The sequence below is a fragment of the Epinephelus lanceolatus genome, chromosome 8 (genome assembly GCF_041903045.1).
Source record: "Epinephelus lanceolatus isolate andai-2023 chromosome 8, ASM4190304v1, whole genome shotgun sequence".
In the NCBI taxonomy this organism is placed as follows: Eukaryota; Metazoa; Chordata; class Actinopteri; order Perciformes; family Serranidae; genus Epinephelus; species Epinephelus lanceolatus.
In genome coordinates, this window is record NC_135741.1 from 1,093,213 (window position 1) to 1,115,061 (window position 21,849).

The 21,849-nt window shown below is 42.4% G+C and overlaps 1 protein-coding gene across 2 annotated transcripts in view; it reads left to right on the forward strand.

The window, feature by feature from the left end:
• bcap31 (B cell receptor associated protein 31) overlaps positions 1 to 16,884 on the forward strand; it is a 33,775-nt gene extending 16,891 nt beyond the window's left edge. For both annotated transcript variants that reach the window (XM_033627986.2, XM_033627987.2), the window contains exons 5-8: positions 805 to 940; positions 11,389 to 11,515; positions 11,928 to 12,028; positions 14,783 to 16,884. In XM_033627986.2, the coding sequence (XP_033483877.1) occupies positions 805 to 940; positions 11,389 to 11,515; positions 11,928 to 12,028; positions 14,783 to 14,809 (391 nt within the window). In that variant the 3' untranslated portion in view covers positions 14,810 to 16,884. The remainder of the gene's footprint in view (positions 1 to 804; positions 941 to 11,388; positions 11,516 to 11,927; positions 12,029 to 14,782) is intronic.
• Positions 16,885 to 21,849: the final 4,965 nt, after the last annotated feature.

Here is a 21,849-nt window from a genome sequence, read left to right on the forward strand (position 1 = left end):
TACGTCCACCAGGCGGATATTAACTTTATTAATTACGTCAGTGTTCATTCATGTCGACTGAGACGTGACACAGGAATGTTGATAATGTGTTGAACATATGTTCTTGATTTGAATTCAATGTGTTAATGGAAGAAAGTTTCTTATTGGTCTCACGCCGCCGGCTCATGCCACTTCCTGTTTTGTCTCGTAACTTCCTGTTGCTATTGCTACAATAGTTACAGAGTCAAGCAAGTCAAAGCCTTGTTTCTGAGTTTGTTGCAAACACACGTCTGCATGTATGAGGAGGTCGTGTGTATTAGGTGAAGCTAAACTTTGACCTTGTCATGATGTGGGGCGCCCAGTAGCTCAGCAGGTGGAGCAGGCGTCTCATGTACAAAGTCCTCGCCGCAGCGGCTGCAGGTTCAACAACCTGCCTGGTGTCGTCTCGTCTAATGCAGCAAAACCCAGAAAAACAAAACGTTCTCATGATGTGTTCAGTGTGATCTAAATCTCTCTTTTAAGAGGAGAAAGGAGGGTGAGGAGCTCCTGGACCTATTTGCAGACATTTTCAGCTGCTAACTGCTAACACCTGCTTTTTAAATCCCCTGTGGTGGATCGCACACATAACACGTCATCAAAACGTCACTGGGCGGTCCTGTTCTTTTGGCTTTCCTTTTAACACAGACGTTAACTCGGTGCTGTTACTTCCTCCATAGTGGCTAAAAGCTGAGACAGCTGTGTACTGGAATGTGCATAATCAGTGGAGTGTGACGTTGAAGCAGCTTTCGTTGTTTGACCTGTTTGTGTTTGTGTTTCTGTTTGCAGGTTGCTGCGTCGTCTCGCCACTCTGCTCTCCCAGCAGGCCTCGCTCATGGCCTCCAACGAGGCCTTCAAGAAGCAGGCAGAGGGCGCCAGCACCGCCGCCAAGAAATACATGGAGGACAACGAGCTGCTGCAAGAGGTGACACGCACGCATGCACACACGCACACACAACACATCATTTATTATTTGTGTGTGTGTGTGTTAGATGTTGCTATTTCATGAAGTCAGCAGTGGGGGGCAGCACTGATCTGCAGCTGCTGGGCTGAACCCAAATAAACAGTGGAAATATTCAGAGAGCAACACGAAACACACACTATCTTTGTCTCATTCACAATGTGCACACTCTATCTCTCTCTCTCTCTCTCTCACTCTCTCACTCTCTCACTCACTCACTCACTCTCACACACACACACACACACACACACTCTGTGGTAATCTGACCTGGGTTTGTTCAGGGTGAAGAGATCACCAAGTCCTCCACTGCTAAAAGGAGATATTGCTTCATCTGCATGTGACAGACACACACACACACACACAATATCGGTGCTCTGTACTCAGGGAATTTCTGCTATGAATGAGCTTAAGTAGTTTGTACAGTCTGCTCTGTTGGTTTTCTAAAGAAACTTTTGAGCGTGTGAGTGTGTGTGTATGTTGGGAAACGCCGTGACACATCTCCACAATGTATCACACCCACCACAGAATTTGAAATAAGGAAAGTTCATTAAGTTATGTTTGAGTGACTCATGAATTTGAGAAACAGTTGAAAAGTAACAGGGTTGTTCACAGGTGAAAGTTTCTCACTGATACGTTCCCACTGTTTAAGATTTATTTTGTTAAAAGGGTTCGATGTATAATTCACATTTGGAAAGAAGAATGATTTGAGTGGAAGTCCCACAGTGTCTCATGACAGCGGGGAATACTGTGAGAACTTGTTTCCAGTCCAGAGACGTGTCAGTGAGCCTGGACAGTATTTTAAATGACGTGTTTGTAAAGAGGACTCTTTATAACCTGAAAGCATCAGAGACCATTCAGAAGTACAGAGTCCTCCGACATGTACGACTGACATTGAGCTCTGCGGAGGAGATTACAGACGCGTCAGTGGTCGTGTATTTTTAGACTTCCTCGTATCAGGTATCTGTGACTTCATTCTACAATATGAAATGAAGACGATTAAACATCCCTGCTGTCCTCAGAGCTGCAGTGCAAACAGAAATACCAAAAAGCCTTCAACGTTACAGAAGCAGGATAGTTGGTGGGAAAAGTTCAGTGCTCTACACTTGCTATGACACTCTCCACTCTTCCTCCCCCTCCCTTCTTGTTGTGAGGAAGCATTTCCTGTGCGCCAGCGCAGGAATGTCGCCGGGTGACACGCAAACTGAAAATGTTATATATTGAAAAATATCGCGAGATGTTAGAGGAGCCGAAAGGCTTAATCAGCATTGTGTCATCTCCTCTAGCAGTGGCTTGGGTGAAATGGACATTTACGGACCTGTAGAAGTTACGCACTATAGCTTTAATTGTGAAGAAACCTTTGTTTTTCTGTCATGACTCAACTGTGAACAAAGAATCCAAAAACAGGGTCCACTTTTAACAACAGCAGAACAATGTCAAAACATCTGTTTACAAGCTCTCCAACAACTCGTGCAGAATCATCCAAGTCTTATCTGTCCAGTTGGATATTCAGTACAACGCAGTTACCAATTACTGGCACGTGGTCAGTGACTTCCTGTGTCCGACGAAAACGTAACTACGTGTGTGTGTCGGCCAAACGTAACTACGTGTGTGTGTCGGCCAAACGTAACTACGTGTGTGTGTCGGCCAAACGTAACTACGTGTGTGTGTTGGCCAAATGTAACTACGTGTGTGTGTGTGTTGGCCAAACGTAACCGTGTGTGTGTGTGTGTGTGTGTGTGTGTGTGTGTGTGTGTGTGTGTGTGTCGGCTGTCGGCGGTGTTGTACTGACGTAGAGCTTTTATTTTGAAAGAGACTGCAAATTGTTCATTTCCCGTGAAAACATGGAACGTCCATTGTCGTGCTACAGTTAAGAGGCTTCAGCACAGGACGTGGACACGCCCTCATTATCTCAGAGTAGAAAATGCTAACTATTTTTTCATGATTGTAAAACATAACTTTATAAACTGGGCGACTTCTTTAATCATTCAAATTTGGCCGGGTGCTTAAAAACACATTTTTCTGTGATGTGACAAAATCATGACACATTTTTGTTTTTGCTTTACCCGGACATTAAACACGTAACATATTACTAAATGATTAAATGTTCTCGCGACCTGACAAAGGACTGATGCATTGTGGGTCATGAATACGTCCTTTTCCAGTCTACTGAATCATTTTAGGCTCCTGAACTCAACAGTTGGGTCGTTCTGTGTCACATCAGACAGAACTCCAGAGCCATGAACTTTGGGCTCAGACAAAATGATGTTCAACAGATTCAAATGATTGAAAGTCACAAGATGCCGACATACACACCCCTTTGCACACAAACGTTCGTGGTCCGAGGAATGAGCCCACATCGACATTTTGGCATCTGAGAAAGGCAGCAAACTGCGACCTTGGCAGATCTGCAGAGGTCGCAGTTTGTTGCCAGATTCTGTTCATGTGGTGATGTAAAATAGACCCTGACATTTGACTCAACATCAATCAAACACTGTATTTCCAGCAGGTGTCGTGGCAAATGTCACGGCTCCAGGAGTTAAATGTCTGAAGACACTGGACCCTAAAAATGGCCTCCAGCCTAAGATGGTTGTTCAGGCTGTGAAAATGAAACGTTCAGGGGCAATAATCCAAATTCAGTCAAAATATCTGAGAGAATTTATTTTTTGTGTTAAATACATAAAGTTTGAACAAAAATTAAAATGTAAATAAAAACCTCATGTAGGTGATAAACACCTACAAAATAAAGGTAAAAATATATCGACACTCAGTCACCAGTTTGTTCGGTACAAGCACACAGTCTTTGGCTAAAACTAATTAACACCATTACAACAGCTGTTTCTTGTTTGTTCAGCTTCCTGCTGCAGTTTGTGTCTGACATGTTTCTAAAATGTTCTCCCACCTATAAATACCAATAAGGGCTGACTTAATATAAGAACACGTCTCAGTTTCAAAAAAGCTGAACATTATAACCTTGATGAAAGTTGGATTTATTGCAGGGCTGTTGTTGGACTGAGTCTCCTGATAGACTGCAGCTGACTCTAAAAGAAAGAGTTTTAAATTCTAATAATCCGTCTGACTTTAAAGTAGAAGTCAAGTTGAAATGAGTTGTGCCACGAGGACATTTCATCAAATTGCCAGAATCCACGCTGAAAGAAGGGCGTGTTGCCCCGTCTGTTACGACTGAATCTGAGTAATAATAGGGTTCCAATGGTCATGGAAAACCTGAGAACGTCCTGGAATTACACAATGACATTTTCATTGGAAAATGTCATTGTGTAATAAAATTGTGTAAAGTATTTTCTGTAGATGTCGATGCGATGTAGCTCTGATATGCGTCAGTGTGTGGTGAGGTTTAGTTCCCAGGAGGTGTGTCTGCTCCTAAAATCAGGTTTGAATAGAGTTTGTATGTGTTCAGAAAACACCAGACAAGCTTGGCGAGAATGTTTCTGCCTCCACACTGGTGATGGTGAAAGGACTGATGTGTTCTGTGAGGGAACAGGTGGCCATACTGAAGGTGAAGATTTTAGAGGATTATTGATAATTTGATGAGTTTGTTTGAGCTTTAATTTGTGTTCAGTCTCGTGATCGGAACTTCCTGCAACGAGCCTTCAGTCTGATGTCACTTTTCATAACAACGTGTCGTCATCAGAGAGTGTGTGTGTGCGTGTGTGCATGTGTGCGAGCGTGTGATATGAATCCGTCTAGAGCCGCCGAGGTCAGTCATGCAGCTGCAGAGGACCTGCAGAAACACACACACACACACACACACACACACACACACATGTGACTCTATATTTGACAGGGTGGTGTAATTTCAGACACAGCAGAATCATCCAAGTCTTATCTGTCCAGTTGGATATTCAGTACAACCCAGTCCCCAAATACTGGCACGTGGTCAGTGACTTCCTGTGTCAGACGATGTTGAAAAAAGTGTGATGATGTTGATGATCAGTTTGATATGAAAGGATGGTTGCCGTTATTGGTGTGTGTGTGTGTGTGTGTGTGTGAGAGAGAGTGTGTGAGAGAGACCAGACAGTGTTACATGTTACTGTGAAGGCTGATAACACGACACTCCCTCTGAACGCCCGTCTCATAAATAGCGTCACATTTTTGAGATGTGGAGCTCAAACACAAACATGCATTTGGACGACACGTTTTTTTGAAAAATTTAGTAATGTCTGTTTTTTGTGTAAAAATTTTTGCGATGTTATTTTTAATTTAGAGAACATTTGGAAGCCATGATTTGTTTGTTGTTTTATATAGATGTGTATATGTATTTATATTTTGGGGGGGCTTTTGAAAGAAAACATGTTTGGAAGGCATGTTTCTTTAAAAATGACCAAAATTGCACCATTTGTCAGCCAGAAACTGTAAAAGTAGAAATGATCATTAGATTTTCAGATTTCCAACAGTCCTTGAACACATCATTTGGGACGAATGCTTCCATCAGAAAAACAAAGCAAAAACAAATCTGATCTTAAAATAGTGATATTTTGATAAAATCACTTTATTCTACGTCTAATTTAAAATTTGTCCAAAAAAAATTGTACTACAGGAGTGAAAAACTGAGTCTTTTTTCAACTCCAGGATTTCATCTTCAACTTTTAACTTTCAAACATCAAAGGGGAAGTTTTAAAAATCTAATAACTCATTTATGGAGGAGGGAGGGTCGTGGATTTTCCTCCAGTCACTCAGGGAGGGTCACACTGCAGACAACCTGATAAATAAAGAACAGTCCCTAATAATAAAACTTTATTGTAATTCAGTTGTTGCAGCAGCACAAAGACAAAGTAGAAAGTGAATAACGAGGTTCAAAAAAATAAAGCAGCAAAAACAAACGAAGTCACAGCAGCAGAGTCGGCACGTCTCATGTATGTAAACATCAGACTGATGTTTAATTCATGTGTGTTAACAGGTCAGAGTGGTGAGGAGGTGGAGACACACAGAACAGATGCGTTTTATATTTGATAAATGACTGAAACACTTTCACATTCAAAGACCTCATTGATTCATAGAGTTCTTAAACACAAACATCAGTCCTGTGATCAGTTCATGATCCCGACTGTGTGTGGGAGCAGCAGATCAATGAGCTCAGGCTGCTGTAGAGATGAGTCGTATTGACCCGAGAGCTGGTCAACTGTCCACTGAAACTGATCCCAGACTCAAGAGTCTGAGTCGACACATTCACTTCCTGCTCAGTCATGACACCTTCACTGACTCCTACTTGATCTGTGCATCACAGTGTGGGGGAGTCTGTCACTGCAATCCTCTGCTCTCTCTGCCACGTACACTTTACTGGTAGTTTCTGACAGGATCTTACTGGATTACCAAACTCTCACTTTGTCCCAGTGGACCAGTAAAACTAAAACACATCAGCTTCATCCAAAATCACTCAATAATGAAACACTTGTCCCAAAAACTTGGACAATATCACGATTTGTGATTGTGATTACAGTATAATAAATAAATGGTATCGTGAGTCTTGTTGTTTGACTCAGTGTTTCCCTACATTATATCAGGAGGCCCTGACCTGACAGAGTTATTGTTATGGACAGACAGTGTGTCAATGACCATCAACAGAACAGTCAAACACGCTGCTCACACAGCAGAGCAAAGCCTGTGTTGCATTCAGGCGTTGTCACGTAAATGACAAATTCCAGCACGCCATAGCACAACACAGCAGCATGTCAAGTGGGCCGAACCCGAGCAAAGTTGCTCAATTTTTCATTTGTTATATAGTTTGTTATGGAGTCCGTGACACTTACACATGTTTGCGTAACTGTGCTTGGATGTTGTTTTATGAGGCTCTGGTGTCTTTCAGTTGTCTCTTTGTCTTTAACGTTACACGGCTCGTCTTTCTCTCACATGCACTCTTCCTACTTTTCTCTGTGCTGTCTCAAGTGCTGATATAGATTGGTCGTGTTGCCGCAGGACGTGGCGACTTTAACTTTTAGACTTTTACACAGCACGTCTTTCTGTTCAACGTCGCTGTACCTGAATCCAAAGTATCGCCGTGTGATAGATGTTGCGTTTTTTTCGCCACCGACTCAGCCTGTTCATGGTCGTGCTCATGCTCTTCTTCAGCGTCTGTGTTGGTCACTGCTGCACGCCGAGTGGTCACCTGACCATACGTAATGTTTGTGTGACATCATCAAACATGATAGGGTATTCAGCGAGTATTCAGACCCCTTCACTGTGTCACAGTTTATCAGGGATAAACTGATTAATCGACCGCATATCAGTATCAGCCAATATTCACCTTGTTGACCGATCAGTCTATCAACAAATAAGATGACATCACTGATGGCAGTGGTCGATTCGTCCCCCCCGTTGTCGCAGACTAGGCGAGCAGGCGGGCATCACTTGTGTCCTCGCCACAGTGGCTGTGGGTTCCAACCCACGGCCCTTTGATGCATGTCATCCCTCTGTTCCCTCTCACGCTCAGCTCTGTCCTGTCAAATAAAGGCAAAGCTAGAAAAACTAATCTTGGAAAAAAAAAATCATCAAAAATCATTCTCATGATGTGTTCAGTCTTGTAAAATGTAGGTTTTGGTGAGCAACTTAAATAAATGCAGCAGTTTGAAGGAAAAATGTGTCGATGTTTTCACAGAAATATAAAACAGATATTAAAGAGAGAATTATGACGTATGTTTCTTATATAAGTCTGATATAATCTGTGCTCATTTAAAGGTCGTGTAACGAAGGACCGAACGACTTTGTTCTTTGTTTCTCTGGAACAAAATGGAGAATAAATAACAACAAAAACAAAATAAATAACAATAGAAACCATGAGTTCAGTATTGGCCTGCAGCTGTTTGTTGCAGCCTTGTGCTAAAATCATTAGATTGACTGTGTCCCTCATTATTTTCTCCGGAGGAAATAATGAGGGACAAATTTAAAATATCATAAATCAAATTTTTGTCCCTTCTGGTCGTCACATGCTGTTTGTTGGTGGAGATCCTCCACATGTCGTTAACGTGTTTCAGTGTTTAACCGTGGGAAACAGTTTCTTAGAGAGTTCCTACAGTCTGCAGACCACAGCCTTTAATCTGTTTAACAGGAGCAGTCGGAGCTCAGCAGTGACTCGTGAGGCTGCCGTGTTGGAGCAGAGTCCTCGAGGTCTCATGGCCTTTCTGAACCTGAGTCCTCGTGCTGCTGGATTCAGTTCAGAGCAGTAAAATCAGGTTTTATGGCCGAGGCTCCTCAGTTAAAGGTTAAAGCACCTGCTTGACTCCTTCACACTGAATCACCACCGTGACACCGTCTTGAACCAGCGCCTGTTAGTTCTGTCTCTTTCATTATCTGATGTCTGAGCTCTTTGAGCCTCTGGTGGGAAGAAGCTAAGTACTTTTACTCAAGTACTTAAGCACCATTAATTTGAGTATATCTGTTTTATGATAATGGATACTTCTTCTCCACAACATGTCAGAGAGGAATGTTGTACATTATAATGAGCTGCAATAATCTGACTGCTTCAGTTACCTCACAGACATTTACATAAAAAACTTTGGGTTCAGTTTAACATTTTTTCCAGGGGTCAAGTTTTTGGTTTCAACAGATGAAGTTTCAGAGTGAACAAACAGCAGATCAGAGACTGATCAGACTCCATGGAGCTGATATTGATTCATCCACAGCTGATCAACCTGCAGTGATTCAGTTTAAGATTTTTGACCAAAAGTCAATTTTATGATGTGGGTTTTGTTCACTTTGAAAAAACAACAACTGAAAACATTCAGTCTTATTTTTGTCCTGCATTTTAAATCTCCTGCGGTGGGTCGCACACACATAACACATCATCAAAACGTCACACCCGTCCCGTCCATGATCTCGTCCTGCCTGCTGTCCTGTCCATAGAGACAGCATTTCAGCTCTGTTAATACCTCCCGTGGCGGCTTAAAGGCGAGACAGCTCTGTCCCCCTTTCTGTGATCGAACGGCGTGATTTTCCTGCCTTAGACAGGCAGTGTTACAGGGACAAATGTCGAGGTCACTCACAGACTAAAACAAAATCTAAGCATTTATCATGAACTCAACACCTCAGTTTCCCTTTCAAAATAAAAGCCCTCCCAAACATCTCTGGACAGAATCCCTTCATTTGTCAACAGAAGTCTTTTTATTGTGAAATATCTGCTGGACTGTGTTGTTAACGTCATTGTGGCTGCATATCTCAATGAATGAACGAGTACAGGCTTTTAATTTTGGAATTACAGTCGATACAGCAGCAGGCAGCTCTGCAGCAGCACCGCTGTCTGTGTGAACACTGCAGCAGCTCAGCGAGGAAGCCGTCACACACTGCGCACACAGGCGGTGCTTCTCAGCAGGTCAAACAGATCAATCAGTTTGCGAACAGATCTTATTGGCTGCTGGAAGAAAGTGTAGAACCAATCAGGAGCAGCAGTTTGAGATTCTGCAGCTCGATGAATAAATAAATAAATAAATACATTTATCATTTTTATGCTGCTCTGATAAACTTTGGTCTAGTTTTTCTCGTGAAGAAGGAACGTGTGAAGAATATTTCTCATCACAGTTCATTTACAGGCTGATTTAGAGCTGTTTTCACAGCAAAACATTTCAGACTCAAACATGAAACTTAGCTGGTGGTTTTCCAGGTGAATCCCAGACATGGCTTTGTTTTCTTCTACAAATGATGCGTTCACTGCCATCGCCATCAGGAAAATGTTGACGAGGAGTTTAGATGAGAAGATGCAAATTATTGAGAAGGATCTGTTGGTGTCATCATTACAATGTAAGATTCACCATAAAGAATAAAGTGCCAGACTGTTTTCAGACCGACCGACACAAACAAACTTTATTTATGGAGATTTATCATGAAAACATTTAATGACATCATCGCTTTGAAATTAAAGACTGGAGTTGACACCAGAGGACCAAAGTAGTGTGTAGTCATAGTGACACTGACATAGACAGGTGTAAATACCAAACACTCCTCCTTCACCCCCACAGCTACACACACACACACACACACACACACACAGAGTTCATTATAATAAGTGACCAGTAATATGAGACGAAAGAACCACAGTAAAACCTGAACCTATTAAACTCATTGTTTTACTTTAAATCAACACAAACACACCTCCGACTGACGGACTCGACACACACACGCACACACACACTGTTTTATAACGTGTGTCCACACACAGTGTAGCAGTTACACAGTCAGCCAATCACAGAGCAGCATTTATTTTCTGTTGCTGCAGTATAAAGTAGAGCCACAGAGAGCAGCTGTCACTGAGAGGTCAGGAGGTGTTTGGTATGAACACCTGTTGCTCTCTGAGTGGGCGGAGTCAAACTGAATTCAAACCAATCACCAAACTGAGACCAACTTCAGCAGCAGCCTCACAGGACTGTAAAACTCATTCACCTCTGATTCTCAACATGTTTGTGACGATGACTTTTTTAAAGCCTTTATTTTAACACTTTTTTAAAAAAAAAAAAAAAAAGATGATGAATAAATACATAGAAATAATTGTGTAAGCAATAATTAATGTCTGGAAAAAGAGGAGGAAGCAAACTGCTTGTCTCGTCCGACCCCTCATCTGTTCAAACCCATCAACACACAGTCAGTCTCTTTTCTTTCCTCTGTCTGCAGCTCTCAGTCTTTATTTACTGGTTTCTCGAAAGCAAAGACAAGAGAGAACTTTATTTTGATGTCGAGGGTCACTGTCATGCAGCAGTTGCAGTATCAAGAGTGCAGATATAAGATATCAATAAAGATGCAAACATACAAATAAACAGATATCAAAAACCCTCAAAACCCAAACTACACACAGAGTCACAGTTACAGTCACTTGCTCAAATCTCAGGGTCAAACCTGTACGACACCGTGTTCTTAGGAGTGGAGATTGGGCTGCTGAATAGTTTCTGTGTCATCTGATAACATATTAAGAAAATAAAATGTTGTTTAAAAAAAAATCCAGAAAGGAGGGCAGAGGAGACACCTGCACACCGATGTGACCGGGCTGCACAGCCAGAACAAAGGTTCACAGGCTGAGATCATGCATAAAAATGTCAGTTTATGTAGGACATGGGTGCACAAAAAGAAGGGTGCTCAAAGTGCAGAAGCACTCTTCTCTTTGCATTGATCTCAGCCTGTGAACCTTTGCTCTGGCTGTCCAGTCTGGTCACATTGGTGCGCAGGTGTCTCCTCTGTCATCCTGTCCTGGTTGTCCAGTGTACTGACACACCCAAAATATACGTTTTGTTGCCCTAAGTAGGCACAGTTTCACATCAGCCCCACAAAGTGGAAAAAAATTGGAACTGATGATGTTTGTATGTGTGCTGTTCGACATCTCTGCATCAGTTACACACAGACCTAAAGTTCAGATATGTTCCTGTGGAATGTGCTGAACTGAAATGTTCTGAGCGTTATCAACTTATCTCTGTGAACAGAAACTGCGTGACGCTGGTATCGAGGTGCCGGAGGCTGGAAAGAAGGGACCAGGACCACAGGAGGAGAACAAGGCTCTGAAGGAGGAGGTGAAGACCCTGAAGGAGGAGCTGGACACCACCAAGAAAGGTAAGGATGTACATGAAGGAGGAGGAGATGACACAGAGGAGGAAGAGTAACATTAGATTTAGTGCCATGTGTTGCTTCAGGCGAGAAGATGAACTCATGTCTCACCTGATTGTGTCAGTGATGGAAGAAGTACTTTTACTAAGGTAAAAGTACAAATACCACAGTGTGAAAGTAACTTTACTCTGATGTCATCAGCAGTGTGAAGTGTCACAGTGTTTGTTCTGATGATGACTCTGTGAAGTAACTGGAGCTGCAGACACGTGGTAAAAAGCTCAGTATTTAAGTTTAAAGTAGCAGGAAACAGAAACACTCGAGTAGAGTAAAAGTACCACACAGCTGTACCTTGGTACTTTAGTACATTACAGGAGTAAATGTACTCAGTTACATTCAGCTCTGTGTTGATGTCTTGCAGCTCTGCACAAGTCGGACAGTGACGTTCGTGCGATGAAGAAACAGGCCGAGAATCTGACGGTGGAGTACGACAGACTGCTGGACGAACACAGCAAACTGCTGGTAACAAACACACACACACACACACACACACTTGATCTCTGTACTCAAGGAATTTCTGCTATGAATGAGTCAAACTAGTTTGAGCTCTGCGCTGATGGTTCAGGGCTGGCCGATATGGCCTAAAAAAACATCTCTGATTTTTTTCACAACAAATCTGATTCACGATTTAAATCATTTCCCTCGTACTTAAAATCAATTTGCAGATGACAAAGAAATTGTTCAAAACAAGTTTTAACAGTTGGCACGTACCTGAGGTCCAAAACTTTGAGCATGTGAATAAACCCCACGGTATATATGGCACCATATCTCTTGCAGTATACATGACGGGCCCCTTTCTCTTCATACAGAACACAGTTTGTAAATGTTTCCAAGACGGTAGGTTGTTTCCTTGAAGGCGTGCCGGGGCTGCTGCGGTCTTGTTCATTTCATAGGGAGCAACAGCTCTGCCACTCTGTAGCATGCTCCTGCAGTAAATTGGTAGTACTGCTACCTTTGGTACAGCAGCCTTCAAACACACTTCGCAGCGGCTGCTGTTTGTTCTGTCTGACACCACAAAACTGAACTGATTCCAAATAACTGAAGACAGGTTCCCTTTGTTGGGAACAAGTTCTTCCCCGCTCGCTGCCATGTTGTTTGTGAATTAAGCACACTGGGGGGGAGGGGTGAGCCCACTTTGAACTACGGGAGCCCAGCGGGGAGCGTCGGAGGTGGATGTTAAAGAGAAACTCGATTTTTATTAAAACAAATCGACCTAAACTACAAATTTGAATTAATGGATAAAATCGATTTATCGCCCAGCCCTGCCATTGAGTTTAATGTTGTTAATGGTTTCCTCTGTTTTCATTGCACTCACACATTTAGTCTTTTACACGTGACTGGACCACATCAAACTGTAACAGCACATCAGACTGCTCTACAGTAGTTTTTAGTTTTAAGGCCCTGACACACCAAGCTGACGGTCGGCCGTCAGCCAAAGTTGGGCCATTGGTGAGCGTCTGTTGCCCTAGTGTCTGCGGTGTGTCCTGCACCGGCGGCTTTTCAGCTGATTGAGCATGTTGAATCGGCAGCGGAGCTTGTTGGTGAGAGAGATCACTCTGATTGGCTGTTCAGGTTTTATTTCCTCGCCCCTGTAGCGAGTGAATCTGCCTGTAGTGAAACCGGGGCTAACCGGTGCTTCCTCCTCAGGCTCCACTTCACTCAGCTGCCCCACAGACCCGCTGCTTCTTCACACTTTAACCTGAATAACAAACCGGAGCTAGCTGGGAGCAGCTAGCGGAGCGTTAGCCGCAGCATGACCGGAGGGAAGCACAGCCAGTTAGCCTCCGCTAGTCTCTGAGCTAGCCCCGGCTCTCCGTGTTTTGTGCCTTATCTCAAGCTTTCAGTAAATGTGCACAAATTGGGACGAAATAAACGCAAAGTACAAACAGAGAGCTCTGTCTGTGTTTGTATACGTGTCTAACGAGTAGCATAAATGAGCCCTTAGGAGGATTTAGTGGCGTCTGTCAGTGAGAATTACAGATTACAGATTACAACCAGCTGAAACTTCTCCTGGTCAGAATTCCTTCAGTGTTGATTGTTGAGGAGCTGAATTATCCTCAGAGGTCTCTTTCACTTGGTGACACTAAATCTGAGTCACTGCTCCCTGAACATAAAATAAACATTCATACATTTCCTGTGTCTCAGGGTGTGTCGTCACACAGAGGAGATCTCAGCTGTCTCATATTCCAGCTGTGATTCTTGGCTGTTGATTGGCTGTTTCTGCAGAGAAATATGTTGAGGCGCGATGTGTTTGTACTCGTCACGGATTAATTAAGAAACTCCTGAGAGTTAAACTGAGCTCAGTAATGACAGACTGAAAACACTGTTGATACAGAATCTCCTCAAATATCAGACGCCATTTATCGTCTGTTTGAGTTCATGTGACGTTTGTGCTGCGCTGTTTGGCTGCAGCAGGGTCACACTGAAGGGTAAAAGATCAATCAGGTCCAACTGGTAATCAATTATCAATCACTAACTCGCATCATCCACACTGTGTGAGTGTGTGTGTGTGTGTGTGTGTGTGTGTGTGTGTGTGTGTGTGTGTGTGTTGACTGTGTTGACTTATATTTAGCTGCTGTTGTATGTGTGTGTGTGTTCATGTGTGTGTGATCAGTGTAACAGCAGCTGGTCCACCGTAAATCTGCCTGACAGGACACATATAGCTCACGCTCACACACACACACACACACACACACACACAGTGAACACAGAGTTATGTAACATACCTACAAATACACACACGTGTGCAGTTGTGTACGTGATGTATGGACACACTGTGAGTCCTTTATGTCCTGTGGATGGTTTAATGTGCAGCTTCTATAAGGTCCTGTAAGAACCACGTATCTTACGACGACTCCTCCAGATGAGTTTATTTAGAAACACACGAAGTCCAGTTGAGACTAAAGACTGGTGATGAGACACAGAAGGTTTCTACAGGTCTACTGACTGAGTCATGTATCTCGAGTCATGTATCTCGAGTCACGTGTCTCCACAGACCGTCTAACATGTTTCTGTACCTCGTAACTCACCAGTGTCAATTTTGAAATTTAATAGCAAATAATTTCCAGTGTAAATGTTATAAAATGAGCAGTAACACTTTGAGATGTGCCGTACAGGCCTCTGACGCTGACTTGCGCCCCCTCTGGATGTAGCAAACACTGCAGCCTGCGAGAGGCGCTCACACTGTGTTTTTACCGCCCTGTTCTGTGTCTGCAGGCAACCAGTGACAAGAAATCAGACTGAGGACGACAAGGACGACTTCCTGCTCCTCCCATCTCCATCCTCATCATCGTCGCAGTCCTTAATAAGCAGCTCTTGCATCAGTAAATTGATGTCACTTCCTTTTGTTTGGATTAAATGACGTCGCCGAGCTGCGATTGGTTTATTTCATGTGGTTTAAAAAAATATCTCATCTGCCTGTCGGAGCTTCAAGAGAAAGATCACCGGCTGTGTGTGAACGTTTGTGTGTAACTGACGAGGTTTTTTTTGTTGTTTATTTGGAGCTGATTTACTGAGAAACATCAAATCTGATCTGATCATTCCCCGTTTCCTGCGAAACATCCTGAACTCCAACACGTTTCTGGACATGGAAACACACGAGCTTTATTCCAAACTCTGAGGTCCAGTGTTTTATAAAACACCTGAAATACAAAAGTTGCACATTGTGGATTCATGTCGGGTCAAAACGTCTCCAAACATTCGTTTCTCTGAAATCACAGAGTGAATTTAAAGTTTTAAATTGATCCAAAATGAATTCCCTCCAGTGATGAATGAAAACAAACTAACAGTCTGCAGAGTGACGGTTTGATGATCGCTTTGTACGAACCAAACTAAAGATCTGTCTCCTCCTGATTTAAAACCATGTTTCATGATTTATTATTTTATCACCAGTTTGACACTGAAGCATCCACAGACTAATGTTCTCCTCACATACAGTAAAATAAAAGATTAAAAACTGTTCAGACTTTAGTTCGGCTCGTACACAGTGATCCTTCTCTGTCGTAATCAACGCGGTTCATTAGATTTACTTTAGGTTGTGTTTCAGTTTGTTTGTGGTGTTAAAGGTTTAATGTCTCGACGTTTTCAGATGAAGATTTTTCTCTTTTGAAAACTAGTTTTTGTTTCAGTCGGCTTCAAACATCTGAAACTGTCATCGTCTAAAGATGTGGAGGTTTCAGCAGAATGACATGTGAAATGTTTAAGACAGAGTGAATATCTGCGTTCACTCTGACAGGTGTGTTAGGTGTGTGTTAGGTGTGTGTCTGTGTGTGTTATTTGTTTGATGGAAGTGGTGAGTCTGAACAGACGTGCAGCTGTGATGAGTCAAATCATGTTCACCTGTTTTATTTTTGTTTGTTTGTACCTGAATCTAAATTGGGGAAGATTTTGGAGAAGATAACGCTGCATGTGAGCAACTCAAGAGCTTTAAAGAGTTTCAGAGTTGTCTGTCTGCAAACAGATCTTTATTCGTCATGTTTGCAGACAGACGGACGGACGGACAGACAGCTCAGCTTCACTCAGACACTCATGCGTCAACTGCGGCTCAGTTGCCGGTCATTTCATGTAGCTGCACGGACCTGTGAAGGCCGTCAGTCTCTGAACCCGACCACCTGACCTGTTCTCTCATCTGTAATAAGTCCATGTTTAACTTTAAATCTTGTCCAGATTTCGGGTTTACTTACTGTGTTGTTGAAATATCTCTCAACTGTGTGTTCCTGTCACAGCTGCACGTCTGTTCAAACTGCCTGATGTAGCTGTGGCTCATGTAGGGTTGAGTCCACTCAGCTCTCACTCCACGTCAGTTTACGTCTGTTTTTATTTTTTAGTTTACGTATAATTTCTCAGTTCTGTCACATTCCCTTCCTGCATGATGAAACTTTAAGGCACAAATTATTTTGGTGATTTTGAACTTTTCTTTGTCATGTGTGAAACACTTTGTTGATGCTGAACGTGCAGATTTATCATGTGATCACCGCCTTGTGTCTCAGACGTCTGTCAGAAACAGTGTGCTGATGCTCACACAGATTCATAATGAAACATAAATGTGAAGCTGAAACGTGGCTGCAGGCAGATTTTCTAAAGCTTCTGTGCTTCGTCAGCGTCGTTCATGTTTCTGTTTAAACGACTGACGACACAAAAAGAGACGTCGTTTTCTTTCGTTTCATTTTCAGTGTGTTATTTTTGAATATGGTGAACTTGTGTTGACAGTTGTGTCAAACTGTAGAGGGCGCTGTTCAGAGGGATCATGTCTGAGGTGAACTGTATTTGGACTCGTGCTGAAATAAACCACCAAAGGAGCCTCACAGAGTCGACAGGTATCTGCTCTGTCTCTTTGTCTCACTGGGTGATTTAAAAAGAATATACAAAACACACGATCATGGAATTTCTGGAAAATTTATGAAATTAGGAAAATTGTTTTCCAGGTCTGGAAATGGTTCAGAAATAACAGAATGTTTAGGAAAAGTTTTAAATGCATGTTGTTTTATATTATTGAAAATCTGTCCATAAAAATCCCAGAATGTGTTTCATGAAATGTAATCCTCGTACTTTTCATGTAAAATCTTGTGTTGCATGTTGAGACTTCACTAGTATCATGGGATACACAGGCCAGGACCATTGCCAAGGCCACGCCCCCTTTTGTTTCACTGATCCACTTGGACGGGGAAAGTCAAACACAACATGACAACGATCAGTTTATTAAAGTATCACAGACGCTCAGAACGATTATCAGCACGTCCACAAAACAAATGTTTGATTAACAGGAAATAAATTTGTACAGTTAAAGTGCATTGAAATCTGATCTGTGGTGTTCACTTCCTGGAAAGGGCGTGGCCTTGACGTTTTGCAGAGACCTGCATGTGGCATCTGGTCTGTTACGCACACATACGCCGTTAGTTGGTGGGAGTGTCTGATGAGTGAGTAAAGTTATTAAGAGTTAGTTTGCTGAACTACAAATCCCTGCTGAGTGTGTGTTGAGGTGAGACATCAGGAAAATGTTCTGGAAAAGTTTTGGAAATCAGTCGGTAAAAATGAGCAGGAACCCTGAAAACAAGTGATGAAAGCCAAAAGATGCCATTCTGATTATTATCAGTACTAGTCCATAGTCATTGGTAGCTCTGTCACCTTCTACCTATGCCAGTCCTCAATGCCTATGTGCAGTTTCACATAGATTGACCACGTCAGTGAGGAGAAAAACGTGGAACACACACACACACACACACACACACACAGACAGTTTTCGTCATTATACAGTAAGGATATTTAAAGGAATACTGATCATCAAAGTGAGAACAGTCTGAGTAAATGAACTGTGGTAAACTTCCTCCATCATATCAGCGCCCAGATCTTCCTGCTCATTCATTAGTCAATTATTTTTTAGAATAGAAGAGACATCTTTATCGTCCACCACGGGTGGAAATTTGTCTTCGACTCTCCAAAAAACAAAAGACAACATTGTAGGAAACAGACAAAGTCATTACAAAACATTTAACACATGAAATCAGCTCATTGTCTGTCTGTGGTTAAAAACTCATCAGTCATGTTGTTGTTGTTGTCCTCCAGCTCTCAGGCTGTTGCTCCAACTACAGATTGTACTTCCTCTAATTTGTACAGCCGTCACCACGGACACAGAGTTCATCTAAATACCTGGGGACGTATTCACAAAGCTTCCTCGGGCTAAGAGTCGCTCCTTGTGAAGATAAAAGTTTTTCACAAAGCATCTCAGACCTTCAGAGAGCTCCTGAGGAGACAAAGTGTTGGGAGCAGGAGGAGGAGTTCAAGAGTTTCTGAATCAGAGGAGAAAATGGTGGAAACACAGAGAGGTCAGAGAAACGTCTCTAAACACAAAATGACAGTGAGTCAATGAAACGCTACAGATGAGGTCGCGCAGGGAGGATATGTGTGGTTGATGTCATACACACACATTTCACACCTGACAAAATAACACTATAACACCAGAAATAAAATGATCACAATATTAAGATATTTGAAAAACTGTAAAAACACATCAGAGCAGCAGTGATGAGTTGAGTCTGTCTCAACCTTCATCAGCAGTCATCACACTAACACTGACACTGTCACAGTCTGCAGTTAGTCTGGGGCCGTTTAGTGGCTGTTTTGGTAAGGAACCAGAACGAGGGCGAGAGACACAGGATCGGGAATTCGATGGATGTGCCTTTCCGTCAAAATAAAAGCACCAAGCTAATAAAAATGAAACTTTTTAATTTAAAGAATATAATTTACAAGAAAAGCCCCAAGCCATTAAGTTAACTTTTTCTTTTACTGTAAATCGATGGTGCACCAGAATTTAAAGTTTTGCTTTGGTGAATTTGGTGAATTCCGGATCTGCTCTCTAGACCGGAACCAGAACCCAGACAAAATTCAGAGTGAATGGAAACCAGGCTCTTCCCCGTACGTGAAGAGCCTGGTGACGCGAGGCTAGTCTGGGTGACTGGTGGGCGGAGTCATACAGCCACAGGGCGTTGTCATGTTCCTGATCACACTCACACACTGTAACTAAAGAACAGTCAGTTCAGGACTTTTTCTGCACAGATTATTTCTGACAGTGTGGTATTTGTAGTTTTACTGCAGAACAGGATCTGAACACTTCCTCTGACACTGCTGTCTGCAGGACTGTGTCCCCCGACTGTCCGTCTCATGGCTAAACATAGCGTCCCACCTTCACCTCGCTCTGGCAGCTGCTAGGCATTAGAAACCAGTTTGAGCCTCTCTGCCGAGTCTCTCCACCGTCTCACCAGATCAGCTTTCACTGCCAAGCCGAGCCGAGCGCCCTGGAGTCTAAAAATCACTGGCAGGAGAAACGTCTCTGTATTTCTGTCTTCTGCTTCCTGGAAGTTGAGCCTGTTTAAGAGATGTAGAGGTTGTGAGGTACTGACTGTTCCTCCGAACATTATGGTGATTTTATTCAGGACACTCCCTCAGACTCATTTCCTTCACAGAAATCAGGTGTCTTAAGGCTTCCTGGTAGCTGAGCGGTTTCAGAGGAACACCGAGTCACTGTTACTCGTCTTCAGCCCGACTTGTTTTTGTCAAAGTCACATGAAGACGACATTTAAAACCTAACAGAAGTTTCTCCTGTCTGTGAGACGCCTGGTGTTTGTCAGAATGGCTAAAGTTTCCTCATCAGGATGAACCAGCATCAGAGGTTTAAATTAGCTCATGTTTCTTCCAGCAGAGGAACATTTCTGAGCTCAGGCTCACAGAGCGCTGCAGAGACCACGCTTGTCTGTAGGTCGACCCTGAAGTTAGTGTCGTCCTGGTTTCTTTGTCAAAAAGCCTCCAAGATTTTTCCATTGGATTTTTAATTATTGCAGAAAATAAACTCTGTGACAAACAAACGTTTATGATGCTGACAGGTTTTGTTCAGTGACATAATCTTCACTAATGAATGACACTTTATGATTTTTGAAGGCTAAATGCGATCACCAGCAGTCTCATTTATAAACACTGCGTATGCACAGAAAGAGACCTGAAAGAGACATACGTCACTTTCCACGCTAAAGTTGTCATTTATAAAAACTCTGACCCGTGATTACCAACATTTTAGAGACAGAATATGGGCGACACAGACGGAGGAAGCCTGGATGTAGTAGGTGTTTTTCGGTACGTGCCGTGTTTGGCTTTTGTCCGTACGTACATTTTCATTACGGATCCTACGTACCGTTTTATAAATGAGACCCAGAGGTAAAAAGCTAACGTTAGGCTATAAACAAATGACTCTATGGTCACATGACTTCATCATCACCACCACAACGAGGCTGTGAAGCCGTGTTTGTTCTGTTGTCTCATTCAGACACTTGTTAGCAAAGACACAAAGAAGCTGCTAAATTCACAGTGGGGTATTTGATGACGTAGAACAAAAGGTGAAAGTCTCTTCAGCGTGTGTTACAACACGTTCTCATCCCAGGTCGTCACATATCACTGTTGTGTCAGCGTACATTTAGTACACACTGATGTAGTACACTACGTACTTCTTGCTTGGTGCACTAATTTCAACAGGGTGGTGTTGTCTCAAATCGTGTGCGGCTGTTTTGCACTCATGGGAAGTGATGTGACATTAGCTTAATGATTTCAATCCCATGTTTTGTTAGCCAAAATTAGCATTAGCATTAGCATTATTGTAACAGTGAAACTGAAGCCAAGCAGCAACCCTCGGGGCTTAAAATGAAGCCAAAACCTGTAGAAATAAACATGTTTACAGCCTGTTTGGTCTCTGGAGATAATTTCAACATTCATGACGACTGTACAGAGTTTATATAGAACTCACCTGTTTATATTTTATTAAGGATTAAAGTTACACATAATGAAGGGGGCGGGGCCTCTTTGAGTGACAGGCTGTCTGCGACCACCACAGTCTATAGAGATGTAATTATATGAAGGAGGAAAAACCTATCAGCTAAAATATAGTAACCAAAGGCTGATGCTCCTGTAAATCCCTGTAGCTGCTGATGAACATCAGCTCTCAGACACGACTCTGTTTAACAACCTCTTCTGCAGCAAGAAAATCACTGACTCAGCACTGGAGTTGGTTCTGGTGAAGATCTTTACTTTACTTTTTTTTTTTTTTTAACTCATTTGTCCTGAGAGAGGTTTTTACCATGTTTTTTTTTTACCCGTTAAAGGACACAGGGTGTCGCACAGCCCTCTGAGGCCAACTGATATATGTGATATTGGGCTTTATAAATAAAACTGAATGTTTTTGATTTTATAAGAAAAAATAGTAGCACTGTCATGTTAATGTAATATTTGCTGGATCAATATATATAATATAATATAAAAGGCAGAAAGTTACTTCTTTTTATGAAGATCCCCAAATTAATATTCTGTAAGATGAAGGGATAAAGTTCTAGAAGCACAAGTAATAATGACTAGTTCATACCCACTGAGTGCACAGTTGCCCACGTACAGTTTCACATGGTGTGTGTTTGGGATACAGGTCATAGGAAATCGCAGATTAAATACTCAACTGAACCCATTAAGAAGAGCAATGTATTCAGACAGAGTGTTTGTGAATGTGATAGTACGACTGCAGCCACAGCGATCGGTCGCATTTTAGCCATTTTGAAGCATGTTTCTGTTGTTATAGCGCCACCCAGTTGCCAATTAGAGTTAAATTTCTCCAGTCACCTTGAGGCGTCCTGTTCTACATATCTACCAAGTTTAGTAAAAATCCATATGGCGGTTAGGCCTAGATAAGAAATGAGCTCTCTAGCGCCCCCATTTTGTTTGATGGGGTCAATAATGGAGGGGTCCCCTCAGATTAT